Here is a 25,355-nt window from a genome sequence, read left to right on the forward strand (position 1 = left end):
TCTTTTTTATATCAGGTGATACTTCTTCATTGTGAAATTTAAAGTAAGGGAAATACAGAAGGATAAATAAAGAGACTGACATGTGAACTACTACATACCCCTAACTGAGATTAGTAGGGGCATCAAACAAACACAGTAACAAGTAAATAACAGTTTAATCTGTTAAGTATCTCTTGAAAACATACACGAATATGACACAAACTATTTGACATGACATACATATTCTTGATCATCATGTAACTTTTTGTAATAAATATTCAACTGAATGGTCATTAACTATTGTACTGAAGTAATTTCAGATTTGTCAGTGGTCTATATATAAATCATGTCCTTCTACAAGTTTTTTATCACATTGTTTATTCTTCTCACTTCTTCTTGGCAGCTGCATCTTTTGCAGCTTTCTTGGCTCGTATAATTTCAACCAATTCCTGTAAAATATAGGCAAATTTTAATACTGTTCAATTCTTTATTTTTGAGAAGTATAAATTAAATATCTTTGGCAAAATTTTCTAATTGACATAACTAGAGGCTCTCAAGAGGCTGGGTCTCTCACCTGTATTTACCAATGCTTTAAAAATCATGCAAAATAAGGTTAAAATTAAAATTAATAGTATTAGATAAATCTATAATGGTATGTAAGATAATAGCAAAAAAAAAGCTTCGCTGAGCCCAGGCTGATACAACCACAGAAGTCGAACCCTATACAGTTGGGGCAAATTTTGACACAATATTCAAGCTTGATACTGTCTGAATTTGAATTGTGATCAATTTTTTTTTTTTACATAAAACAGAAAATAAATGGTCAAAGAGTATACAAATGTAATGTCCAGTACTTTGCAATTGGAGATATCTTCTTATAACTTTAAAAAAAATAATTAACAAGAGGCTGTCACAACGACAGCAAACTGGATTTATTAACATTTATTTGTGTCCTGGCAATATCACAAGAACCATTACGTACTGATGAATGGTGAAAGTGAAAATCGTCAATATCAAATTTGACCTCCATTTTGTCATCAGTATCAAACATATTAAAATTTGAAAAGATTAGATTGAATGGTTCATGAGTAAATGCAACAACATGAATGGAAACGCCATTTTACGATCTTTCAAGAACCATACCTCCTGAACGGTAAAAGTCAAAATCTTCATTATTGAACTTGACCTCTACTTCGTCATCAGTAACAAAATAATATAAAATTTTCAAAAGCTTTGGTTGAATGGTTCATGAGAAAATGCACAGACACGACTGGAAACACCTTTGTTCAATCTTTCACGAACCATAACTCCTGAACGGTAAAAGTCAAAATCGTCATTATTGAACTTGACCTCCATTTTGTCATCAGTAACAACATGTTAAAATTCGGGAAGCTTTGGTAGAACAGTTCATGCGTAAATGCACGGACACGACTGGAAACTCCATTTTTCAATCTTTCAAAAACCATAACTCCTGAACGGTAAAAGTCAATATCGCCATTATTGAACTTGACCTTCATTTAGTTGTCAGTAACAACATATGAAAATCTTAAAAGCTTTGGTTGAACAGTTCATGAGTTAATGCACGGACAACATTTGATTGCCGCCCGCCCGCCCAACCGGCTGCCCGCCGTACATCCCCAAATCAATAACTGACATTTTTGTCACAAAAATCCGGTTATAAATTAAAAAAAAATATTTGAATCCATTTATAAAATCCCCCTGCCCCCAAACATTTAGAATCCCACCCATGAAGCAATTACCCCCAAACTCAATTCCAGCCTCTCCTTTGTAATGTGGACCATTGTACATGTAGTACAATTTCAGAAAGATCCATACACTTAAACACAAGTTATTGTCTGGAGCCTAGATAAATGCTTGTTTTTGGCCCCTAATTCCTGCATGTTTGGGGCAATAGACAACTTTTGAGTCCCATGCATTTCAGTCAAAGACTTTGGTTTTAGTAAACATCATTCATGCGTTTAGGGGCGTTGTCATTTCCGTTCCAATGTTGAGCAAGTAGTTGGAAAACAATTAAGTTATATTGCACAAATTAATCAGCAAATTGAATTTTCATAATTGTCTTTCAGCACTGTTGTCATTAGGGAATTATGATTAAGTACATAGAGAACAAATATTATTTTTATTTTATTCTGCACAATGATGATCACTGAGACGCTTGATGAACATTTATAGAGCAGGGATACAGGCAAACCTCTCTATCTGGTAAGTGACGTCATAAAGGCGAGAATAATTGACGATTTTTTTCCGTGACAGACAAACTCAAAAGTGGTCTATTATCCCTCAACTCAATCCCAGCCTCTATGTATGGGATCTTGTAGTACAATTTCAGAGAGATTCATATACTTTAACACAAGTTATAGTCTGGAAACTAGATAAATCCTTGTTGGACCTTTTTTGGCCCCTAATACCTACATGGTTGGGGCAATTACCCCCAAACTCAATCCCAGACTTCCCTTTGTGATATGGAACCTTGTGGTACAATGTCAGAGAAATCCATACCTTACACACAAGTAATTGTCTGGAAACTACAAAAATGCTTATTTTCTAAATTCTCTTCGTTCAAACGAACATAAATTATTTGTAATCTAGACTATATAATTTCTATATACTGTCAGCACAATCTGTTTCTTATCATTCATAATAGAAATAACTAAAACACTAGTTGTAGAACTTGTCAGGCACGATGACCATTCTTTATAATGGTCAACGCCCTTATCTATAATTTCAAATCCAGTACACCGTATTTAAATACATTTTTGTACACTCAGGTTCCTTAAACCAGTTACAATTCTATTACTAGAATTTTATTATATTAATAGAATTATCATACGATAAAATTTCTCTGCCACGTTCATAAATATATATTTATTTTTGGCCCTTTAATTCCTTAACTGTTGGCACCATAATCCACTAAAATGAAACCCAACCTTCTAATTGTGGTACAGTAGACTCCACCTAATCGGATATCGGCTAAACGAATATATCGGCTATTGTAATATTATTTCAAAACACCGAACCATTCCCTATACATTTCAGTCAAAATATATCGGATAATCGAAAATCGGTTATTAGAATATATCGGCTAATTGGATAGGAATATTCATGAAAAATGTGTGAAACCATGTACAATCGAATATTTTGAAATAATTTCATATTTTTCTTGACAGGAAATGAAGCCGGAAGTTGCGCCATTACGAAGTTTAAGAAAATTTCAGTACAGAAATGTTTCATTTTATTAATAAAACGATCTTTTATAGTCAAATAAAACATGTTTCTTCTTGTTGTCTTGTTTATTTTATGAATCTGATATTATATTTTGCCTAAGATGTGTTTGTTATGTGTTTATCAAAATGTGATCGTTATCATTAAATTTACTCACAAACAAGGACACGACAGAAATAATAAACTGTGCGTGATGTTCATCAATAATTATTAAATATGAATGAAAAGTACCTCTTTCTCAACAATTTATTAAAATATATATAAAAGTCCCGTGTAAAAATAAGGAATCGTGTGTCAATAGTATATCCCAGGTGAAATAGAATTATGTAACTTGTACACATGTACGCCATTTTCCTAATTGACATAATATTCAGCCTTTTATTTTGAACCACGGCAGAAATGATAGAAAAGTAAATTAATTTTCCTCATCTTGATGTCCAATTTTATAATCATAAAAGTAGTTGTATTACTTGAAATGGAAATGTGTTTCATAAATAAAAAACTGTAGAAAATTAGATCAGAGTTCGATCACCTTCTTAAGCTATTAATAGATTTACCTGTGGCCTACTTCCGAGAATTCATAGTTATTTTTAGCTTTTACCTGTTTTAACACACAAATGAAACAAATCACGCAAAAACAACAAGTCTCATTATTTAAGAGGTACATATTATATTCAGATAATCAACACATAATTAAAAAATCAACAGACTGACAGTTAAACAAAATACATTGTAATCAACTGATCGATCTATTACTCAATCAACCGATTTATCCGAACTTGTACCTGAAAAAAACATTGAGATTAGTTACATATTTCCATTAATAATGCAGCTATAATAGCTATGGGTATCTTAGGGTTGTGTCTGTCAATTTAAAAAAACAAACTTGGAGGAATATACGTTCATCGGCTAATTGAATATATCGGACAATCGGATATTTTTAGCTGACATTTTGGGTATCCGATTGGCCGGAGTCTACTGTATAAAACATTGTGGTACAATTTCAGAGCAATCGAAATACTTATACACAAGCTATTACCCAGAAATTAAAAATGCTTGTTTTGGGCTCCTTATTCGTTTGAAACCATCATCCCCAAAATCGATCCCAACCTTCCTTTTGTGGTATTAAACCTTCTTACAAAATTTCATAGAGATCCATTCACTTAAACTAAAGTTAACGTCCCGAAACCAATGTGTCTTTGGACGACAACGCAACCATACCATTATACAATCCCAAAAATATTTTTTGCAGGCATATAAAAACATTCAAAGCTTATTACATTTTGATGTGACAACCATGAAATTAAGCTTTTTGTTTTCAGGTTCTTCAGACCATAGGAGCTATAATTTATAAAGTAAGATCTTCCCAAAAACAAAACATGAAATAATAGAAAAACTACTTCAATTTAACATGTTTAAGAGTCCTCAAAATATATTCAAATTGACAGCCTTTATACACAAAAATATGGAATATGGTTATTTTTACAAAAACAATAACTGTACAGAGGGCTAAATGATGTTCAACAAATTGCAAAAGAAAGAAAACAATACAAAAGTGTAAATGTCCATTATCTATGCATAACAATATAAGTTATTTATTGAAGGGCATTTTCAAATTTTAATGCATGGGGAGCACTCAAATTAACAAATTGTGGGTGGTTACATTTTCTGAAGAATTTTGTGAGAAACAAAAGAAATATGAAAATTTAATATCAGAAATAGTTTGGGACTAAAATAGTGCCTCCCCATGTAGTAAATCTTGAACTGTTCAGTCCTTACATAATCATAACAATGTATCCTTCCTAGTCATACCTTATATCTTTTCATACAATCTTTCTTACTCCTGGTGGGTAAAGTCTCAGATATCTTTTCCCATCTATCACCTACACTGGCAGGAAACGTTTTTAAAGCTTGTTCTAAAATTTTCTGCTCATCTGCTGTCCAAGGTGCTGGGTTTGTCCCAGTTTCCCTAATTTGCTGCTCGTAAACCTCTACAAACAAAATACCATAAATATGATGACAATGTATTGGCTCAAGCGAAAAATTCAATCTCATTGAGCTGACCATATCTATAAATATCGTTTCCAAAAATTTTGATATACCTCAAAATTATTAATGCTACCACAAAAAGCCAGATGATATCATGTGAAATTGGATTTTTCAACAAAACTGACTTCCTAGATCTGTCCTGGAAAGACACAACTATCATGTCTATAATGAGAAATGTGTTTTGTTATAAAATTCATTCACTATCTTTAGTGACATAATACAAATAACCTGCAAAATAGACCTCAAGCACAGAAGTAGCAAAGAGAAATTGGGAAGAAGATGAAAAGGCAATAAGTGGAAATAATGAAGAGAACAGTATATCCTTAGAAATTCTTAATTTATCCAGGATATGAAGAAAACTATCTTGTTTATAGCATATGTGAATTTTTGTAGATTCCCTGAATGCTTTAGATTCAATAAGCACTTACTTTCAAACATTTCACTCATAACTTTTTTCATTTGATTGAGCTTCTTTGGTATTTTGAATTTGAGCTTTTTATTTTAGATTCAATAGACACTTACTTTCAAACCTTTCACTGGTAACTCCTTCCTTTGGTTGAGCTTCACAAGTTACTTTGGATTTCTGCTGAGTCTCAAATTTTTCAAATGCTTTCTTGTCTGCCTCCATTTTCAGAACAAAATCTGGAAATTCATAAGAAATTGAAAGTATTAAGTAAGTATACAAACAAAGATTTTCTGTCACATGCAAAAATTGTAAAATCGTAAATCTACAAAACTAAACATGGATTTCTGCAAAAACTATATTTGAGATCTTTTGTTTGTTTGTTAGTGTCTTGAAGATAAAATTAAGTTGCATAGTTCTGTAGTTTTTAACATCATTCTAGCTTTATTCTTGATATTGATGATCAAGTCTGTTTCTCTTCATCCTCAATAAACATGCATGACATATTTGCCACTGGACATTAAGCAACCAACAATCAATCAATCAATGTTTTTTCTACAAATATTGAACAGTATAAACTTAAGACATCCCTATCATTGCAAGGCCAATCATATCAAAATATCTGTTGTTTAGTTCTGTCATTCTTCTGTTGTCAACATATACCATACAAACTAACTGCCTCGCTACTATTGTTAGTAAATAGTCAACATATACCATACAAACTAACTCCCTCGCTACTATTGTTAGTAAATAGTCAACAAATTACTCTTTTTATATCTTTAACAATGTTTATCAGAACATACCATTTTTCTGTAAATCTTTAGCCTTGGCTAACACATCCTTAGCACCTTTATTGCTATCTGTTATGTGTTGTTTGATGAATTTAGAGATTACTTCCCATCTAAAAAACATGAATAGAAATAATATCTAAATATCATTGGAGAAACAGATTTCCCTGTCCATCTCAAGCTTAATGACATTTCTAGACTTAACAAGCCTCTTAGAATAAAATAGGAAATTTAAATGTGTATATGAGTCAGGGCTTCCAAAATGGTCATATATTCCGGTCATTTGTATAATGTCCGGTAAAGGTCAGGCTGGGCAAAGCATGAAACGGTCATCTACTTTTTAGTTTTCAAGGCTTTTTCGTTCATTTTAACATAATTCATGATCTTTTTGACCCAACCTTTTGCTTTTAACATCCACACATTTCCAGTCATATAAGTGACCTGATGATTAATTACTATCAAAACAACCCCTTCTTCAATAATTTATAATTTTAATCAAGGCTTATTAGTTGTTGGACAGCTGAAATCTACCTGTTCAGGTGACTGGTAAACTATTTTCAATACCAGACATCATAAAAATTATCAGTCTATTTACAATTATTTTCTTACATTTCAGCGGTTTGTATCTAATTGATCTAGTAAAAAAGATTAAAATTATAAGAAATTAGTTATCAACATGATTTGATGAAAAAATTAAAAAGGTTTTAAATGAAAACTCGTCAGAACTACGTTGTATGAACTAGAACATGTGTGCTCAGGTGGGAAATTTAATTATGCAACCTACATTTCTTTAAAAATGCAAAAATTATCATTGATACCTGTATCTAACGTTCATTTCAAGTATTTTGTTGAAGAAATAACGTGGAAAGAGCTTCTTCACTCAGTCGTGGGTTGAAACGTACACAAATTTTACATATACATTTATGGTCCATATTTTAACGTTGACTTGTCAAGTCAACATCCAGTTTAGGAAAATGTAATTTTAAAAACTAAAGTAAAGTTTTTGACAATGTCATTTTGCACAAATAAAGAGTCTGAGGCAGATATGAGCATGCTGATGTGCACACTATGAATGATGCACTGCCAATCTTTTTTTTTAATCTAATGTCAACCATTGGAATGGCCAACTGATTACCATAATTGCCTTTTGTGACTAAGTTTTAAGGGATTAAAATCGGGATCAGATAAAAAATGTTCGGCTGGCTCAAATATTTTTTGGAAGCCCTGATATGAATGAAGAAATAGTGCATCACATTTGACGCCATGGTAAAATCTATACATACACAAATCTCCTTGGCCTATAAACAGCTCGACAGAGAATCATGTATTTTATTAATATTAGTTGACTAATAAACTATCTTTCATAGATATTTCCAAATATTCCAAAAGTAAAAGGTGGTTACCATTCTCATTTTACTTATGAGGAACTTGACTGGAAGTTTTTTAATCCAACAATTTATCAAGAAATACAAAGATAAATCTGATTTTCTTACAAACTCTTTATACAGATCTCACAGAGGTAAGCTGTTCTTTGCTTAAGTCACTGATACTCTATATTACTGTTCATGACATGCCATGAACATCCATAACCCCTCCCCCCAAAAAACTTCTATAAACTAACCTATCTTTTGTTCCTGCAGGAAACAAATTAACTCCCTTGATAAGTGCCTGTATTTCTGATTCACTCCAAAGTTTTCCTTTTGCCTGTGATCCCTCTCCTGATGATTGTTTATGAATAACTTCCATTTGTTTCTTTTTCTCTTCCTCTGTCAGTCTATTTAGTTCTTCAACCTGTTTGCAAATAAATTTCATTTACCTTCTACTTGTGTCTTTTAAAAAAGGAACTTACTGCCAAATATTTTCTCAATTATTTTTTGTAAAATAAAACAAATTTAAACAAGAATGTGTCCATAGTACACGGATGCCCCACTCACACTATCATTTTCTATGTTCAGTGGACCGTGAAATTGGGGTCAAAACTTTAATTTGGAATTAAAATTAGAAATATCATATCATGGGGAACATGTGTACTAAGTTTCAAGTTGATTGGACTTCAACTTCATCAAAAACTACCTTGACCAAAAACTTTAACCTGAAATTCACACTATCATTTTCTATGTTCAGTGAACCATGCAATTGGGGTCAAAACTATAATTTGGCATTAAAATTAGAAAGATCATATCATGGGGAACATGTGTACTAAGTTTCAAGTTGATTGGACTTCAACTTCATCAAAAACTACCTTGACCAAAAACTTTAACCTGAATTTCACACTATCATTTTCTATGTTCAGTGAACCATGAAATTGGGGTCAAAACTGTAATTTGGCATTAAAATTAGAAAGATCATATAATGGGGAACATGTGTACTACGTTTCAAGTTGATTGGACTTCAACTTCATCAAAAACTACCTTGACCAAAAACTTTAACCTGAACGCACAGACGAACGAACAAACGAACGGAGGCACAGACCAGAAAACATAACGCCCCTCTACTATCGTAGGTGGGGCATAAAAAGAATATGTCCCTAGTACACAGATGCCCCATCCACACTATCATTTTCTATGTTCAGTGGACCATGAAAATGGGTTGATAACTCTAATTTGCATCAAAATTAGAAAGATCATATCATAGGGAACATGTGTACTAAATTTTAAGTTGATTGGACTTCAACTTCATCAAAAACTACCTTGACCAAAAACTTTAACCTGAAGTGGGACAGACAGACAAACAGACGGACCAACGCACAGACCAGAAAACATAATGCCCATAAATGGGGCATAATTTCAAAAATGAGACAACAGTACTTACAACTTATTTAATTAGCATCAATTATTCACAAATCCTAAAACAATCTTAAAACAATGTATTTCAAAACCTTCATGTTAGCTAGCACAGCAGAATCTGCTAATTGTATCAGAGCACCTGAGGAAACCCAAGTTTTTGTTGGCTCAGTCCTTAATTTTCTATGTAATGATCTTAGTCTTTTTTTCCTCTTTCATTTTTTTGCCATGGGATTGTCAGTTTGTCTTCAATATATGAGTATTGAATGCTGCCTTTCTTTTCCATTATCATCCAATGATTTATCAGCAAACAAAGACTGTGAATGTTTAAATACCTTGTAGCAAAGATTGACTTCACATGTTAATATCAATTAAGGAAATCAAAGAGATCTTAAACACTTCCATACCTCTCTTAAAAATGCTGCTTTTGCTTTAGATTCATCCCCTGATGTTAGCTCTTGATTCAGGGACTGCAATCTGAAACCAAGTAGTATCTACAGGTTACATTCTGAAAATGATCTTTTATAAAATTGTATTACAACAAAGAAATACACCAAAAGGAATACACATTAAATATGTTTAGTCTAAAATTTTTGCAAAAAACTATTTCAAATTAAAAACATATGTACCGGTATACTGTAGCAAAACAGTAGCAATGAAAACCTTTGAAGAAGGCATGATACTCAATAAAGTCAATGACAAGCACCTATGCATATCATCACCAATGCTTTGTTATCTCTAAAAGTAATTTCCAGAACTTAAATTATGTTATTGTTCATAAAATAATAAGTTGACCTTAGAAAACTTTGTATGTTCTATTTATCCCTATTTGGGATTTATATTCTCAATCATTTCATATATTGCACTTTCCAAACTTTTTGCCTCAAGTGTACCAAAATGAAGGCAAGAAACATAAAATTTCGCATTATACACTATTAAAAGTATCCAGAATTTAATTCACTGGGTGATCAAATAAAAAGATTATGTTTTATACAAAACAAACTTTAAAGGACTTTAAAAACTACAACACACTATACACCCAGTATATGTGGATACATGATTTTAATGTGTACCAATTTGCTTGAATTAAGGAAACCTTGCATTTTCATGGATATTTAATTTGATGGTTGTGCTGAGGTCTGCATACAAACCTATAGAAAATTTGCTTAACTTTGGACATTCAATGTTGTGCTCCACCTGTACCCAAGAAAACCATAAAAGTTGGTATCCAGGCGAAAAATAATGAATCCACAATAATCGCTACTTAAGGATGATTTAAACTGAATTTTCTTTATACTTTAGATTACTGAAAAACATAACATGTGCCCTTATAGAGAAAACTATTTGTGGCAAGAATACAACTAACAATTATATTATAATGATAATAGGGATGGTATACTTTATTATAGACAACTGATCAGCAAGTCTATCTACATCAGTCATGTTTGTAACTCTTTGATCATCTACGTCAGTGAAGTAACTGTAATCCTGAAATACAGAAAGGAAATACTATACATACCACCCTATTGATATTATCACTAAATCTTGTAAAAAAACAAAAATACAATGTCAGAAATTCAAAGGTGGAGGACTTCTTCTTTTGTAAGGATCCCTGCAACACTTTTCTAAACCTTTTTGTTACTTTGTATTTTTCAAAAACTCTCTTGAATAGTTCCATATTTTCTACTTATTAAATCTGGCTTTATTTGTCAGACTGGTTGTTGTCTCTTTGCAACATTCCCCCTTTTCATTCTCAATTTAATAATATAACAAGAATGTGTTCCCAGTACACAGATGCCCCACTCCCACTATCATTTTCTATGTTCAGTGGACCTTGAAATTGGGGTCAGAACTCTAATGTGGCATTAAAATTAGAAAGATCATATCATAAGGAACATGCATACTAAGTTTCAGGATGATTGGACCTCAACTTCATCAAAAACTACCTCAACCAAAAACTTTAACCTGAAGCGGGACAGATGAATGAACGAACGGACACATGCACGGACCCACAGACCAGAAAACATAATGCCCTTCTACTATTGTAGGTAGGGCATAAAAAATATAACTTCAACTACAGAGTTAAAGTTTATAGGGAAGTTATAATTAGTTTATAGTTAATAGCAGTAGATTAGCATACTGATATAAAATACCTTTACGGCAGTTCTTAATGTTTTTCTTTCTTTCTTAAAGATTTTCTTTTGTTGATCTTTTTCCTTTTTCATTGCTGCTGCCTAAATAAAGAAAAGAACAAAAATTTACTGTCAATTATCTGCAATTCAATATAACTCAGTACCCAAAAAAGTATCAACAAGCTTTGTCTTTCTTGTTCACATATAGATTATTTATAAGACAAAACGATAAGACCACTAAGTAATTTGTCTGACCAGAAAAAGTTGTCATCATGTTGGTTCTATATCTGGAAGAAAATTTTTAAGTTTCACAAACTCAACATCATGATATATTGATCGCATTTTTAAATATATTTGATTTTCTCTTGTTAACTATAAATCTATAAGTATAATATTTTGAAAACATTTCGGTAGAGTAGCTGAAGAACCTACTTTCAAAACCTCAGGATTGGGCATTTATTTTTAATGGGAATTCATCCTTACCCTTCAAGGGATACGGTAGATTAAATTAATTTAGTGTGATTTTTTTTATTTCACACTTTTCCAAATTTCTTGATGTATTTATATCATATAAGGTAAGATCTAAAATTTAGATTTCTATTAACTTTAATTTTCTGATCGAGAAAATCATGAAATTGATTAGTTTACAGTAGTCTGATTATTGAAGATATAACAAACCTAATTAGTTAGGAACAAATTGTGTCACATAAGTAAAAGATAAAAGTGTTTTGTGCATACTTTTTGCAGCAAAATGGAAAAGAAATGCAAATTACCTGAGCTTTTGCTTCTTCTTCCTCTTTCTCTTTTCTTTTCCTTTCTTCATCTAATGCTTGCTGTTTTATCTATATCAAATAAAGCAAGTAGCAAATTATTTCAAGAATGCACATTTCCTTCTGTTAGCATATATATTTATATATAACTGATGTCCAAGTCAAAACACTTATAATGTTACAAGGGATAAAATAGAAGTCAAACACATGGCACACTTATCTTCATATCAGCTTTTTTAATTACGCTAGCTAATTTTGGTCAAAGTCTTTAATTGTTTTTACATAGGCGGTGATGGTAACGTTTTTTCATGTTGCTCAGTCCATATCATAAACTAGGATATGTATGATAGCTCGTTTCGAAGCTGTGACATTTTCACATATATATGTGATTAAATTGTAGGGTATGAAGTGAGATTACTTTTTTTTTAAATTAGCATACCCCAAACATCCTTTTGTGATGTGGCCCATTGTGGTAAAAAATCCCCTTTTTAACACAATAAGTTCTTGAAAATTTAATACCTTAAAACAGGCTTTTATTTGAACTTGGAATTATTTTTAATTATGGAATTTGCATAATTTCTTGTGTTTAATTTTTTTTAATAAATTCCATGTTTATTTGGTATTATGATCATTTGAGCAGTTCATAACATTTTCCATACAATGTATTTTGGTTAGATAGTGTTGTGCGCGGCACAGTACATTCTATTGAAAATATAATATTTTCTTTGTAATAGAAAGTGCTGTGCGCAGCACAGAACATTTCAGTACAGAATAAACATGGAATTTATAAAAAAAAAATAATAACGAGAAATCTAGCAAATTCCATAATTAAAAATAATTCAAATAATAGCCTGTTTTAAACAGATTTAATAGCTCCATAGCTTTTACACATTTATTCTATGTTCCTCTTCTTTCCTAATCACCACAAATGGTTCAGCTCAGTCATTTGTAAAAAAAACAAAACATGTCCAATATCACAACACAGAAATTTTTTGTTTACACATCACTCATTTCCAGGGTCATTAGGGATATTGTCTCAGCTATGTTTTTCTATTAATACCAAAATAATTCATACAAGCAATATAATTATTGTCTAGCATGAAAAAATCTGATGAATAAATAAATAAATACAGCAAATATATGACAATAGTCAGTGAAAAGTTTACCCGAGCTTCCTCTTCCACTTTTTGTCTAGCTGCTTCCTGTTTTGCCCTTTTCACTGATAATTTCTTTTCTTTTTCATCATCTAAAAATTTCTGTATTCTGGGATCACAGGCATATGCATTATCTACAAAAGAATTATATATTAACAGAAAATACTAAATTATTTTCTTATTGTTTTGGACGTATCGATAATAGTAAACACAAAAGCATCTTCAATGTTTCATATGCTTTACTAGTCTATGATATACAAGAGAAGCGTGGGCAAGTGACGCCGTTGCAGGCCTATTCTTACGTAATTGGCGGTAAAATGTTAAACAAATAAAAGAGTATAAAGTAACTATAACTAATTCATAACATTTATATTTATCCCTACAGATCGGTACAGATATCACTTTAATACAACTTTGAAAGTAAAACAGTTCCATCCTATTGTAAAACAGTTCCATCCTTTTGTAAAACAGTCTTTATCTATCACATTAATGTTTGAAGGGTCTTAAGCTAATACAAACCATATAAGTCAGTATGAAACCCCAAAATGGAATGAACAATAACCAATTACATTTTGTAGTTTACAAAATTTGTAATCTACAAATAAGGCATTTGTAAACTACAAATAAGGCAGTTAACTCTCAAGTATTGTTGATGCATAATATTTTAGCTTTACAACAAAGTGATAACATACATATTTTCTCTGAAATAGGTTAGTTTCATCAAACTATTTTAGTAAAGTAATCAAAATGTAATCGAAAAGTAATCGATGATTACATCCAATTATTTGCTGTAATCGATTAAATTACGATAACATGTAATCGAAAATGTCTTTGATTACAGATTACTGTTGATTACTTGAAAAAATGTAATCAATTACAATCGATTACGATTACCCCATCCCTGTTACAAATTCTAAGCTGGTTTACGGTTGTCTTTTTCACTATGTTTGTATCGTTTCAATCAAGCAGATACCAGTTTATTTCAACCAATGCATTGAAAAGAAATGAGAATTTGTAATGAAAGGTTTAGTTTTATATCTTTCAGTAATAATTTGATAATGAATAGAAATAACTTATTAATATTGATGAGTTCAAATTATTAGTATGAAATATGATAAGAGCGCCCTCTACAATATCAATAACAAAGATGGCGGAATGTAAACAAACCACCTCGCCCGTAAAATTGAAATTTTCCTGTTATTTTTGCTTATTGTACTCTATAGTCCGCACCCCGTCTGGAAGTTCCAATATTGGAAAATAAAACCGCAGACTATACAAGCCTTTTTAATTAATCCTAACAACAGCATAACATTCCTAGTAAATTAATCTCAGACTAATCTTATTTAGTGTGAGTTATGTGAAAAATTGCCTTTAATTTCACTGTAAAAGATCCTTTTCTCTGGGAAAACAAACTCAAAAGTAAATTTCCTCAAACTGATTAAACTATGTACACTGCATACAAGTTTCTTTAAAGGATCAAAAGACTCTAGCTTTTCTATGGTGTGTTGACAAGACAAAGGTTTATCATAAATACTTCTATCAATGGTGGTTTGTAAAAATCCTATGTTTTCAATAGATGTTTTGTCCTTTTGTGGTAGGTCATTATCCTCTGTCCATCTGCTTGTCAAATTGGATCTGTGCCTCAGTACTTTGTATTCTACAGTTTTAATACTTTAAAGATACTACCTTTAACACATTTTACATACCGACTAACTGTCTTATTCTAACCATTTCTTCCTTCTTCCTTTTCTGTCTAGCTGCTTTGTTTTGCTTTTCAATCCACCTTCTTTCTTCACGACTATATAAAATATGAAAAAATTTAAAATAGCATTATTTCCATCATTTGTAAAATTTGAAAATATTTAATGAAATGCATTTTTTCACAAGAAAAAACAAACATATAAAAAATACAAACAAATACCAACTTGTGTCTTGAAGCAAACATATCCAGAATGTTGCAGCCTTCAGTATAAAATCAAAGTGATGGAAATCACTCATGGAAAGATTAGAAGAGTAGTTGAATAATTTCATATCAAGGTATGGATGGGGAAAATGAACATTAATAAAGCACTATTGCTGAAAATTGCATTAACAGCAGGTCTTTAGAAGGAAATATGTTTTTCCAATATGAGGAAAAATGAGCTAAAAAAAAAGTGAACTTATCTAAATAGTTGATTCATTACAGATGATTATTGGAAATTTATCAAGTAAATTATAGGCCTTACTTGAATACCTTTTATATATTCATATTTCATTTTTTTTTAAAGATAATGTTTAATATCATTGCCTTAAAATGCCTTATATATCAAATATCTAATATTTTCATTTGTGTATTCAATTATGAGGTCAAATATTTGTTTATTGAGATGTATATTGTACATTGTATATTGTATAATTGTGTAAGACTTAGGTTGATAGGTAATGTGGTCAATTTAATTGACAGTTTAAGAGGTGGGGCATTGAAATTAAAGGTCCACCTTTTCTGTAATTGTTTAGTGATAATGACAGCTGTCAATCAAACTATTATTGTATCAATACTCAATTACTTAATCTAACTAATTAAAAAGAAGTCTGCACATGAAAACACCTTAATGACGTATACATTCTTGAATGAACTGCTCCAATAATATACCCATTTTTCAGTTTATATGTGTATTATGTGCACATACATGAGAACCATAGGTAACTATATTTCAGTGTGAATACATTTAGAAACAGTAGCTAACCTGTCATGTTGTTAGGGAGGCCGGTGCCTAAGTAAAGATTTAGAACAAGTTCTAATCTTTCCAAAAAGAGGTAAGAAATACTCTTATATTTTCAAAATTTGTGAAGTGTCCAGAAAAACTTTATCACAAAACCTTCATGCTCTACACATAGTTTTCAATCCAACTCTTGAGGATTTAAATGGTTGAAATATCTTACTTTTCTCCTTTTTCTTTTTCTTCTTCATCAAGGTATGAAAATTCTCTCCATGATTCTAATTCATACCTAAAATAATCAAAAATTTAGTATAAAGAGACACTTTAAGATCAACAAACTCATATCTAGTCATACATTGTTTTAAACAGATCTTTTTCATCCTTGCTAGATATTATATTTTTTTCAAAATCCATTTTTATTTCCTCAGAAATTTAAACAATGATCAAGCCCATGTCTTAAATTAAAAATTATTATGATTCATTAACATTTAGCATTGGAATCATGTCTGATATATTTGTAAGTCTGCTATTTTATTCCAAATTTCAATTTACAAATAGTGATTAGTCTTTTACCAATATTGAGGTGTTATCCAATTGTATGCACTGCATCATAATCTTATAAATCAAGTTCTATATCACATGTCATTTACATTTAACAACAGTCATGACAGTTAGTTATAGCAGCGAAAAGTTAATGTCAAACAAAACCTGAAAATTCTATGTAGTTTTTGCTGTATATTTGAAAACGTTGCTAAGGAATATAAAATAAAAATAAAAATTCAAAATGTGAGTTCAAATTATTGTGATTATAACTTTGTCGAATTTTTCGCAATGATAAAATCCTTTAAATAATTTCTGAATTAACAGTATATCAAAATGGAGATGAAAGCACCCTTCATTTGAAAATCTCATTGTAATCATGCCAAATATCCTTATGTTTATATTATCTGCTGTCAGTACCTATAAAATATGGAAAAAATATACAAGCGTCAAATAATTGTGTGAACAAAGATGGGTAGCTTACCAAAATGAGTAAAAGTTGTCTACGTCTTCAAAGTTTGTATCAGGTTTTCCTAAACTGGGTACTCTTTTCTTTGTGCTCCATCTGTAAATGATTTTGTTTAAAACATTAAGTTATTTAATATTCATCTAAAATCCATTACTCTAAAACAAAACATCAACACAGTAAATGTTTCTGTTTCTGTGTACAAGAAATTACAACATGACTGTAATACAGGTAAACTATTGTCTTTTTGAATTAGAACATTTTTTTCATGACAATATCATGTGTTTAGGAAAAAGAAACAAAACTGAAATGCTTTTAAACTTTTGACTTTTTCAATTAGGTATTCTTTTCATGACAATCAGTATAAAGACTTAGACAAGCCCTATAAAAATAATCATCAAACAATTCTTCATTGACTTATACAAGCTTAATATTGCATAGTGTATTGATTTCATTTTCTTAACCAATTTCTAATTTTTTGAAAAAAATATTTGGACTCAAGTTTCAAATTTTTATTGCAATCATGATTTTTAAGAAATACATTATTATTTCTGCAGGTATGGAAGCTCATTTCATAACAAACTGGAAATGAATGTTATAGACTCACAGATTTATATATATAACCGGACAATCCATCACAAAGTACTATTCGCATATGCAAGATAGTTAATTCAATAATCTCCCCTTCAACCCTTTTACATGTTGTTTGGGATTATATTCTTTAATGATTATACACATCCTCAGATAGATTTTTACAACTATAAATTTTGTCAATATCAATCCAGCAGTTTACAGGAAGCTGTAATGACAAGGCACATGGATAGACAGACAGACAGACAGACAGACAGGGTGATTCCTATGACACCTGCCACCAAACTTTGTGAAGTTATAATAAATAATTTTTTCTATATGGTATTTTGACTCCAGGGTTGAATGTTCAACTTCAGTGAATTCTAAATACCATATTACACCAGTTAAAGTCTGTGATATGATCTTACCTTGCATTTCTTTCAAATGCAGGAGTAAATTCTTCAAAGAAGTGTTCTTTTGAATCTGCATTATTTGGTGGAACATCATCATCAAACAAAGGATCTACACTATCAAATGATCTTTTCTTTATTGGATTGCCTAATGTTTCCCATGCTGAAATTATGATATAGCATTATCAATCACTTAATGATTTCGATAGGATCTACACTATCAAATGATCTTTTCTTTATTAGATTGCCTAATGTTTTATATGCTGAAATTACATTTAAGCCGTATCAATCACTACAGGATTTCTATAGGTGCTTTTATTTGTGGTCTAATAGTCAAATTATATTTTCTGAACAACCTCAGTTCTAGATACATGATTTTTGTATTAGTTTTTATTGGCTATGAACTAGCTCTCAGTAACTATGAGTACTCTCAGATCTGTACTAATGGTCTTTTTACTTGAAGAGATGCATAAATACCAGGTACCCTGTCACATTGGGTCTGTGTTTTTGTTTAGGTTGTCGTTGGTTGCTGTATATCATGGTTTTTTTTTATTATGTTTTTTTTATTATTGTTTTGAACATAAATTGAACCACTAGTTTTCTTTGATGACATGTTTTACATTTGTCATTTTGGGGCCTTTTATAGCTGACTATAAGGTATGGGTTATGTTCATTGTTAAAGTGGCACTAGCTGCCAAATTCATGTTCACCGATTTCACTCAAATTCTCATATTTTATTTATAACAATGTAAAACATTTTCCCAAACTATCAAAAGTATAAATTAAACAATTTACAGGACATGGTCTCAATAAGATGTGGCTTTGTTTCGTGTGAATTTTAGCCAAGACGCCATCTAATCAATTATTGAGTTGACCTTCTATGACCATATAAGCGTTGTAAACATAAACATAGATATAAATAGAGTAAACAACTCGTGCAATTGGATTTTTATAGGTCTGTTAAATATTGTAATATAGATTAAAACTTTGTTCATGGTTGTTTTTACTTTTAAATGAATAATTTAGTGTGAATCCAATCAGTAAATTAAATTATTTACCTTTGTTTCATTTTCAATGTTGACATTCTTTAAATATACCCATACATGGACAATGCATGTGTTATTCTATCTCTTTCTACAGGGTTAAATTGGAGTTCACATGAATAAGGATTCAATGAGGTCAAATTAATTTACCATCAAAGTTTATTTGCTTAATTTGACAAAATTGAACCAGCTGATAAAATCAAATTATTATTTCACTATTTCATACTTTTGATTTTTAATATATCTCGTAGCTAGTGTCCCTTTAAAGGTCTTATGGTAACCTAAAGTTGTTAACTTCTATGTCATTTAGTCTCTGGTGGAGAGATGTCTAATTGGCAAACAAACCACATTTAATTTATATTTAATAAAATACTACAAGATTTCAATTGGTTATTTTGGATTGATAATAATATTTGAAGAATCTTTCCATGCCTAAATTATCTATCAGTACATGGTTAACTTTAATTGAAATAAAGTAAAAAAAGATGAACACCATACCTCTAGTTATACATGTAAAATCATCATCATACCTCTAGTTATACATGTAAAATAATCATCTTCTCCTTCTTTTACTTTCACTCCTCTTGCTTTCCTTTTGTCTGGATGGTGTTTTAATACTTTTTGTTTGTCTGGAAAGAAACAACCAAAATCAGTTTACATGGTGTACATGTATAAACTTTCATGAGAAATTTCAATATAAAAAAAGTTTTAATAACTTAAATAAAACATTAAGAAGGATACATGTATCCATAGCATACACATACCTCTGCCTGTAAATATGCAAGCATCAAGGTACTAATTCAAATATATTGATGTTTTAGCTAAGGGGGCATAAACAATCAAATGAGTTAAAGGATTAAATGGGCAGATATGTATCTGGCTTCAATTTACCCAAATAATATGACCTATCAAATCAAAATCTGAGCAAAATTAAATTATTAAATAAACAAATTTGTTTTGCCTTTTAAACATAAATATTGGTATAAATATGATCATATCATCAAAATTTCATTACAATCAGCGTGTAATTTTAAAACAGCAAACAACTTGATACTCGATATTGATAAAATCCTGACCGAAGCAGTCCTCAATTTATAGACGATCATCCTCTAATGAAATTTTCTAAAACATTTAAATGATGATCTGGTACTCACATGCTTTCTTTACTTGGTTTTCTGTAGCTTTGTATCTTAACCTACTTAAACCAAGGACTGCATAGTGATCTTGTTTCTAAAATACAATAACACTTCTAGCTTAAAAATAAGTAAAATTACAAAAATACAGAAAAGGACAAATTTGACTTAAAGATATCAATACCTAGATGGGGAAAAAAACTCATAAACATGGGTTTCATACAGAGGAAAAAACTCATAAACATGGGCTTCATACAGAGGAAAAAATTGTTGTAAAAACAGTTACATCATAAACATGTATTTACTAGCTTATCATTTCATCATTTCTTGAATTTCATTTAAAGTTGTATAATAAACTTTATAATTCAGAGTTTAGTATGACGGCCATTATCACTGTTCTAGTATGCATATTTTTAGGGGCCAGCTGAAGGACACCTATGGGTGCGGGAATTCTAGCTACATTGAAGACCCATTGGTTGACTTCCGCTGCTGTCTGCTCTATGGTAGGGTGGTTGTCGCTTTGACACATTCACCATTTCCTTTCTCAATTTTATTTTTATGATATACATTATTTAAAGTATGTTCACAATGATTCTATTCTTATGTCCAAAATCTGAAACAATTGGTATTTAGCATCCAATGGTATTAATGTAACAAGATTTTTAAAAGATTACCTTCCATTCTTTGGGATCAAGCTCTAACAACAATGCTTCATCATTTTCATCAATCTCAACTTCTTCCTCACTTTCTTCCGAACTTGAACTGTGGACTGAGTGATGTGATATAGAATGTCTTTGTCTTCTTCGCTGACATAAAGCTTCATACCATCTTCCTGCTGGTTCAACCTTTATTGTTACTGGTACTAAAAAATGTAATTATAGTTTTGACAGAAATCTAAAATGTTATCTTTTAAAAAAGTATTTAGAAGTAAATAAATGATTAGACATGTATGAGATTTAAAACAAACCATTTGAATGAACAAACAAAATGAACGAAGGAAAACATTGAAAAATATGACATACAATGACATGTACAATGTACGTATATATATATGACATATTTTTTTATTTGTGTTTTTTTTTTCATTCAGTATAATAAGTTAATACATAAATGCCTATCATTATAGCAAAAATAAAAAATAGTACCTCAGTACATGTATTTAATATTTTGAACAGACAATTATCCACTGTTTTATATACTAAGGATAAGCTCTGACATCCCACTGCCCCCGTTTGGCAAAACAGTCATTGGGACGTCGAAGCAAACTCGGACTAATACTGAATTAATACAGATTTGTTTAGGTGGTTTCTAGAGGTGAATGCTCTGTAAATAAAGTTTAGTCTCTTGCGGAGAGTTGTCTCATACACCTTATTGCTATTCCCGGCTGACACACATTGACCCAAGAATCTGTCCTGCTTGAACTATTTACATCATCAGGTCTTACAAAAATCTTCTTCTTCTAGGTAAGGAACCGAAATCAAATTTGAATGTATGGAGTCTCGCGAAAACTAATGCGATGTCGGACAACACAGAGAGTTTTCTCTTGGCTATTTACAGGATAAAACGTTCTCTATATACATGTATATACAATTAAAACTATGTACAGGATGTTACTGTCATAATTTTAGCAGAGCATGCCTTCAGGGCAGCTCTGAATCCATCAACTGTGTCAGCTGATGTTGCTGATGTTGGCAGTCTCTAAAGGTCCTTGGAAAAAATGATTGTCCGAAGGTGTCTGTTGTGGCCCTTTCTTGGAAGAAGCAGTTTTTACCTCTGGTCAGGCTATCGTTTGGCATCAGATATTGGTGCCTATCTATATCTATTAGATCATATTGCAGTGATATTGTTTGCCTTAAATTAGTGCCGAATAAAGGCTTTTTCCCCTGGAAAAAAATCCCAATTTGAAAAAAAAATGGCTTAAAATTATTCCCAACTAGAGGCTCTAAAGAGCCTGTGTCGCTCACCTTGGTCTATGTTAATATTAAACATTGTACACAAATGAATTCATGACAAAATTGTGTTTTGGTGATGGTGATGTGTTTGAAGATCTTACTTTACTAAACATTTTTGCTGCTTACAATTATCTCTATCTATAACAGTAGTTTCTGTGGAAAATGTTAGTGAAAATCTACAAATTTTGTGAAAATTGTTAAAAAATGACTATGAAGGGCAATAACTCCTCAGGGGGTCAATTGACTATTTTGGTCATGTTGACTCATTTTTAGTTCTTACTTTACTGTACATTATTGCTGTTTACAGTTTATCTCTATCTATAATAATATTCAAGATAATAACAAAAAAACAGCAAAATTTCCTCAAAATTACCAATTTAGGGGCAGCAACCTAACAACAGATGATCCAATTCATCTGAAAATTCCTGGGCAGATAGATCTTGACCTGATCAACAATTTCAACTCTGTCAGATTTGCTCTTAATGCTTTGTTTTTGGGTTATAAGCCAAAAACTGCATTTTACTCCCATGTTCTATTTTTAGCCATGGCCGCCATCTTGGTTGGTTGGCCATGTTACCGGACACAATTTTTATACTAGATACCCCAAAGATGATTGTGGCCAAGTTTCAATTTATTTGGCCCAGTAGTTTCAGAGGAGAAGATTTTTCTAAAAGATAACTAAGATTTACGTAAAATGGTTAAAAATTGACTATAAAGAGCAATAACTCCTACAGTGGTCAACTGACCATTTTGGTCATGTTGACTTATTTGTAGATCTTACTTTGCTGAACATTAATGCTGTTTACAGTTTTTCTCTATCTATAATAATATTCAAGATAATAACCAAAAACAGCAAAATTTCCTTAAAATTACTGATTCAGGGGCAGCAACCTAACAACGGAATGTCAGATTCATCTGAAAATTTCAAGGCAGATAGATCTCAACCTGATAAACAATTTTACCCCATGTCAGATTTGCTCTAAATGCTTTGGTTTTTGAGTTATAATCCAAAAACTGCATTTTACCCCTATGTTCTATTTTTAGCCATGGCGGCCATCTTGGTTGGTTGGCAAGGTCACCGGACACAATTTTCAAACTAGATACCTCAATGATGATTGTGGCCAAGTTTGGTTAAATTTGGCCCAGTAGTTTCAGAGGAGAAGATTTTTGTAAAAGTTAACGCAGGACGACGACGGACGACAGACGACGGACGCCAAGTGATGAGAAAAGCTCACTTGGCCCTTCAGGCTAGGTGAGCTTAAAAGACAATTTTTTTCCCAAACAGTGCAGTCTTAGTAGTAATTGTGCATAAACACAAACTGAAAAACACTCATTTAAACATTTTTCATGCCTGAAATGACTATATGTGCAGATTTGAGGGTCTATTTATGAATAATCACTGACAAAAAGTGGTCTTATTTCAAAGCAAGGGTAGACTCTTGAAAGGGGGTCTGTAAATTGAAGTTTCAGTCAAATTTTTGGTTTATTTTAAATTTCCCAATTTGATGAAAATGACACATATTTTCCCAATAAAAAAGGGTAGAGGTAGTTTTGAAAAAAGCCAACAATATCACTGTGTTGAATTTTGAACAGCATGCATAGCCTATTTTGTCTTCTGCGGTCTTCAATATAAAAAAGAAGATGTGGTTTGATTGCCAATGAGACAACTATCCACAAAAGACCAAAATGACAAAAACATTAACAATTATAGGTCACCGTACGGCCTTCAACAATGACCAAAGCCCATACCACATATAGTCAGCTATAAGAGACCCCGATAAGACAATGTAAAACAATTCAAACGAGAAAACTAACGGCCTTATTTATGTAAAAAAAACTAAAAAAAAACAAATATGTAACACATAAACAAATGACAACCACTGAATTACACGGCTAAACATGTTAGCGGGATCCTAACCCTCCCCTAACCTGGGACAGTGGTATAACAGTAAAACATAAGAACGAACTATAAAAATCAGTTGAAAAAGGCTTAACTCATCAGATAGACAAAAAATAAAAGTGGATGTGGCTTTCCCATTTTAAAAATGTTACCATTTTGTTACACACCCATGTGTGCATTCTGTGTACATTTGTAGTTGTTGTTTACAAATACAGCTGCTCTTTTCTGTACCTGTTCGATTGCTTTTATTTTAGCCTGTTTCGTAGGGTCCCACACTGTGCAAGCATACTCAACTGAAGGTCTTACTATTGTTGAAGATGCTGCTGCTTATAGACCGGTTTAGTGCAAACTTTTAGGTTACGTCGTATGAAGCATAGACTTTTCCATTGTGCCAACATATATTTTGTATTATGACGTAAACATTTTTCAGGAATCTGTGTGATGTCCAGCAACCATGAATCGGACAAAGAGCGATAAGGTGTACTGTCAATCATACCACATCTTCTTTTTTATATTTAGTACATATAATAGAATAAAGTTTTGTTATTATTAATATTAATATAGGCCTAGTCTAAATCTAGATCTACAAACTGAAGAAGACTACAGAGTACAGTAGCAAATGTCATAGTCCGAGATTACTTTGACGTCCAACGGCTGTTATGCCAGACAAGCTGGGATGTCTGGCATAACAGCCTTTGGACGTCAGAGTAATCTCGGACTACAACTGTCAGTGACAGTTTTATATCTGATCCACTGGTAGCTGCGGAACCGTAGCTCTTAGGTCCTTATGTTATTTTTTGACTATTTGCGGACCATAATAGTCAAAAAATAACATTAGGACCTAAGAGCTACAGTTCCCCAGCTAATCCACTGGTAGTCCAAATAATTATGACCTCTTGAAAGGCTATTATATTTTTTTCTTTGACGCCTTACTTCGATGTAAGGCTTCAAAGAAAAAAAATTATAAAAGCCTTTCAAGACGTCATAATTATTTGGACTAATTATCCACTGGGTGATCCTGGGTACTGTGACACTGACAAGTTCTGTAGTTTATAGTGTTTTAAATTGTGCGTTTTTTTTTATTATATTTCTATGAAGCTGCAGTTATGGTTAATTAATCTAAATCAAACCTGAAAGATTTCCAGTAACTTCTGTAACATCTTCTGGTAAAGCTTCTGGCAAAATCATTCTCAAAATTACATGTGCTGCTTGTCCGAAGTTGATTTCGGATTTTAACATTTGTTTGACGTACTACTATACAGGAGGTGTCTCAGTTCAGATTAAGTCTTATCTGAATGTTTTTGATTTTTCATTATCTTCTATAAATACTTTGTTATTAGT

The 25,355-nt window shown here is 31.5% G+C and overlaps 1 protein-coding gene across 1 annotated transcript; it reads right to left on the bottom strand.

Moving 5' to 3' along the window:
* Positions 1-138: 138 nt before the first annotated feature.
* LOC134720381 (dnaJ homolog subfamily C member 2-like) lies at positions 139-25,282 on the bottom strand. Its single transcript, XM_063582832.1, has 18 exons — positions 25,145-25,282; positions 20,837-21,024; positions 20,184-20,259; positions 19,560-19,658; positions 18,005-18,149; positions 17,025-17,105; positions 16,224-16,289; positions 15,008-15,099; positions 13,314-13,435; positions 12,151-12,219; positions 11,399-11,479; positions 10,645-10,733; positions 9,653-9,722; positions 8,084-8,253; positions 6,478-6,575; positions 5,794-5,913; positions 5,035-5,213; positions 139-428 (listed from the first exon to the last, which is right to left on the bottom strand). Exons 1-18 carry the CDS (start codon positions 25,251-25,253, stop codon positions 366-368), a joined length of 1,917 nt encoding a protein of 638 aa, XP_063438902.1. The 5' UTR covers positions 25,254-25,282; the 3' UTR covers positions 139-365.
* Between the last annotated feature and the right edge of the window lie 73 nt (positions 25,283-25,355).

Source organism: Mytilus trossulus, chromosome 1 (genome assembly GCF_036588685.1).
Source record: "Mytilus trossulus isolate FHL-02 chromosome 1, PNRI_Mtr1.1.1.hap1, whole genome shotgun sequence".
Taxonomy (NCBI): Eukaryota; Metazoa; Mollusca; class Bivalvia; order Mytilida; family Mytilidae; genus Mytilus; species Mytilus trossulus.

What these genes read in the sequence shown, in the direction of transcription:
- LOC134720381 (XM_063582832.1), bottom strand. Translation starts at nt 25,253, where the DNA reads ATGTTAAAATCCGAAATCAACTTCGGACAAGCAGCACATGTAATTTTG. An exon ending in CATTAAGAACTGCCGTAAAG is followed by an intron (nt 10,734 to 11,398) that starts GTATTTTATATC and finishes TCTGTATTTCAG; the next exon opens with GATTACAGTTACTTCACTGA. An exon ending in ATTGTATGAAAAGATATAAG is followed by an intron (nt 429 to 5,034) that starts GTATGACTAGGA and finishes TATATTTTACAG; the next exon opens with GAATTGGTTGAAATTATACG.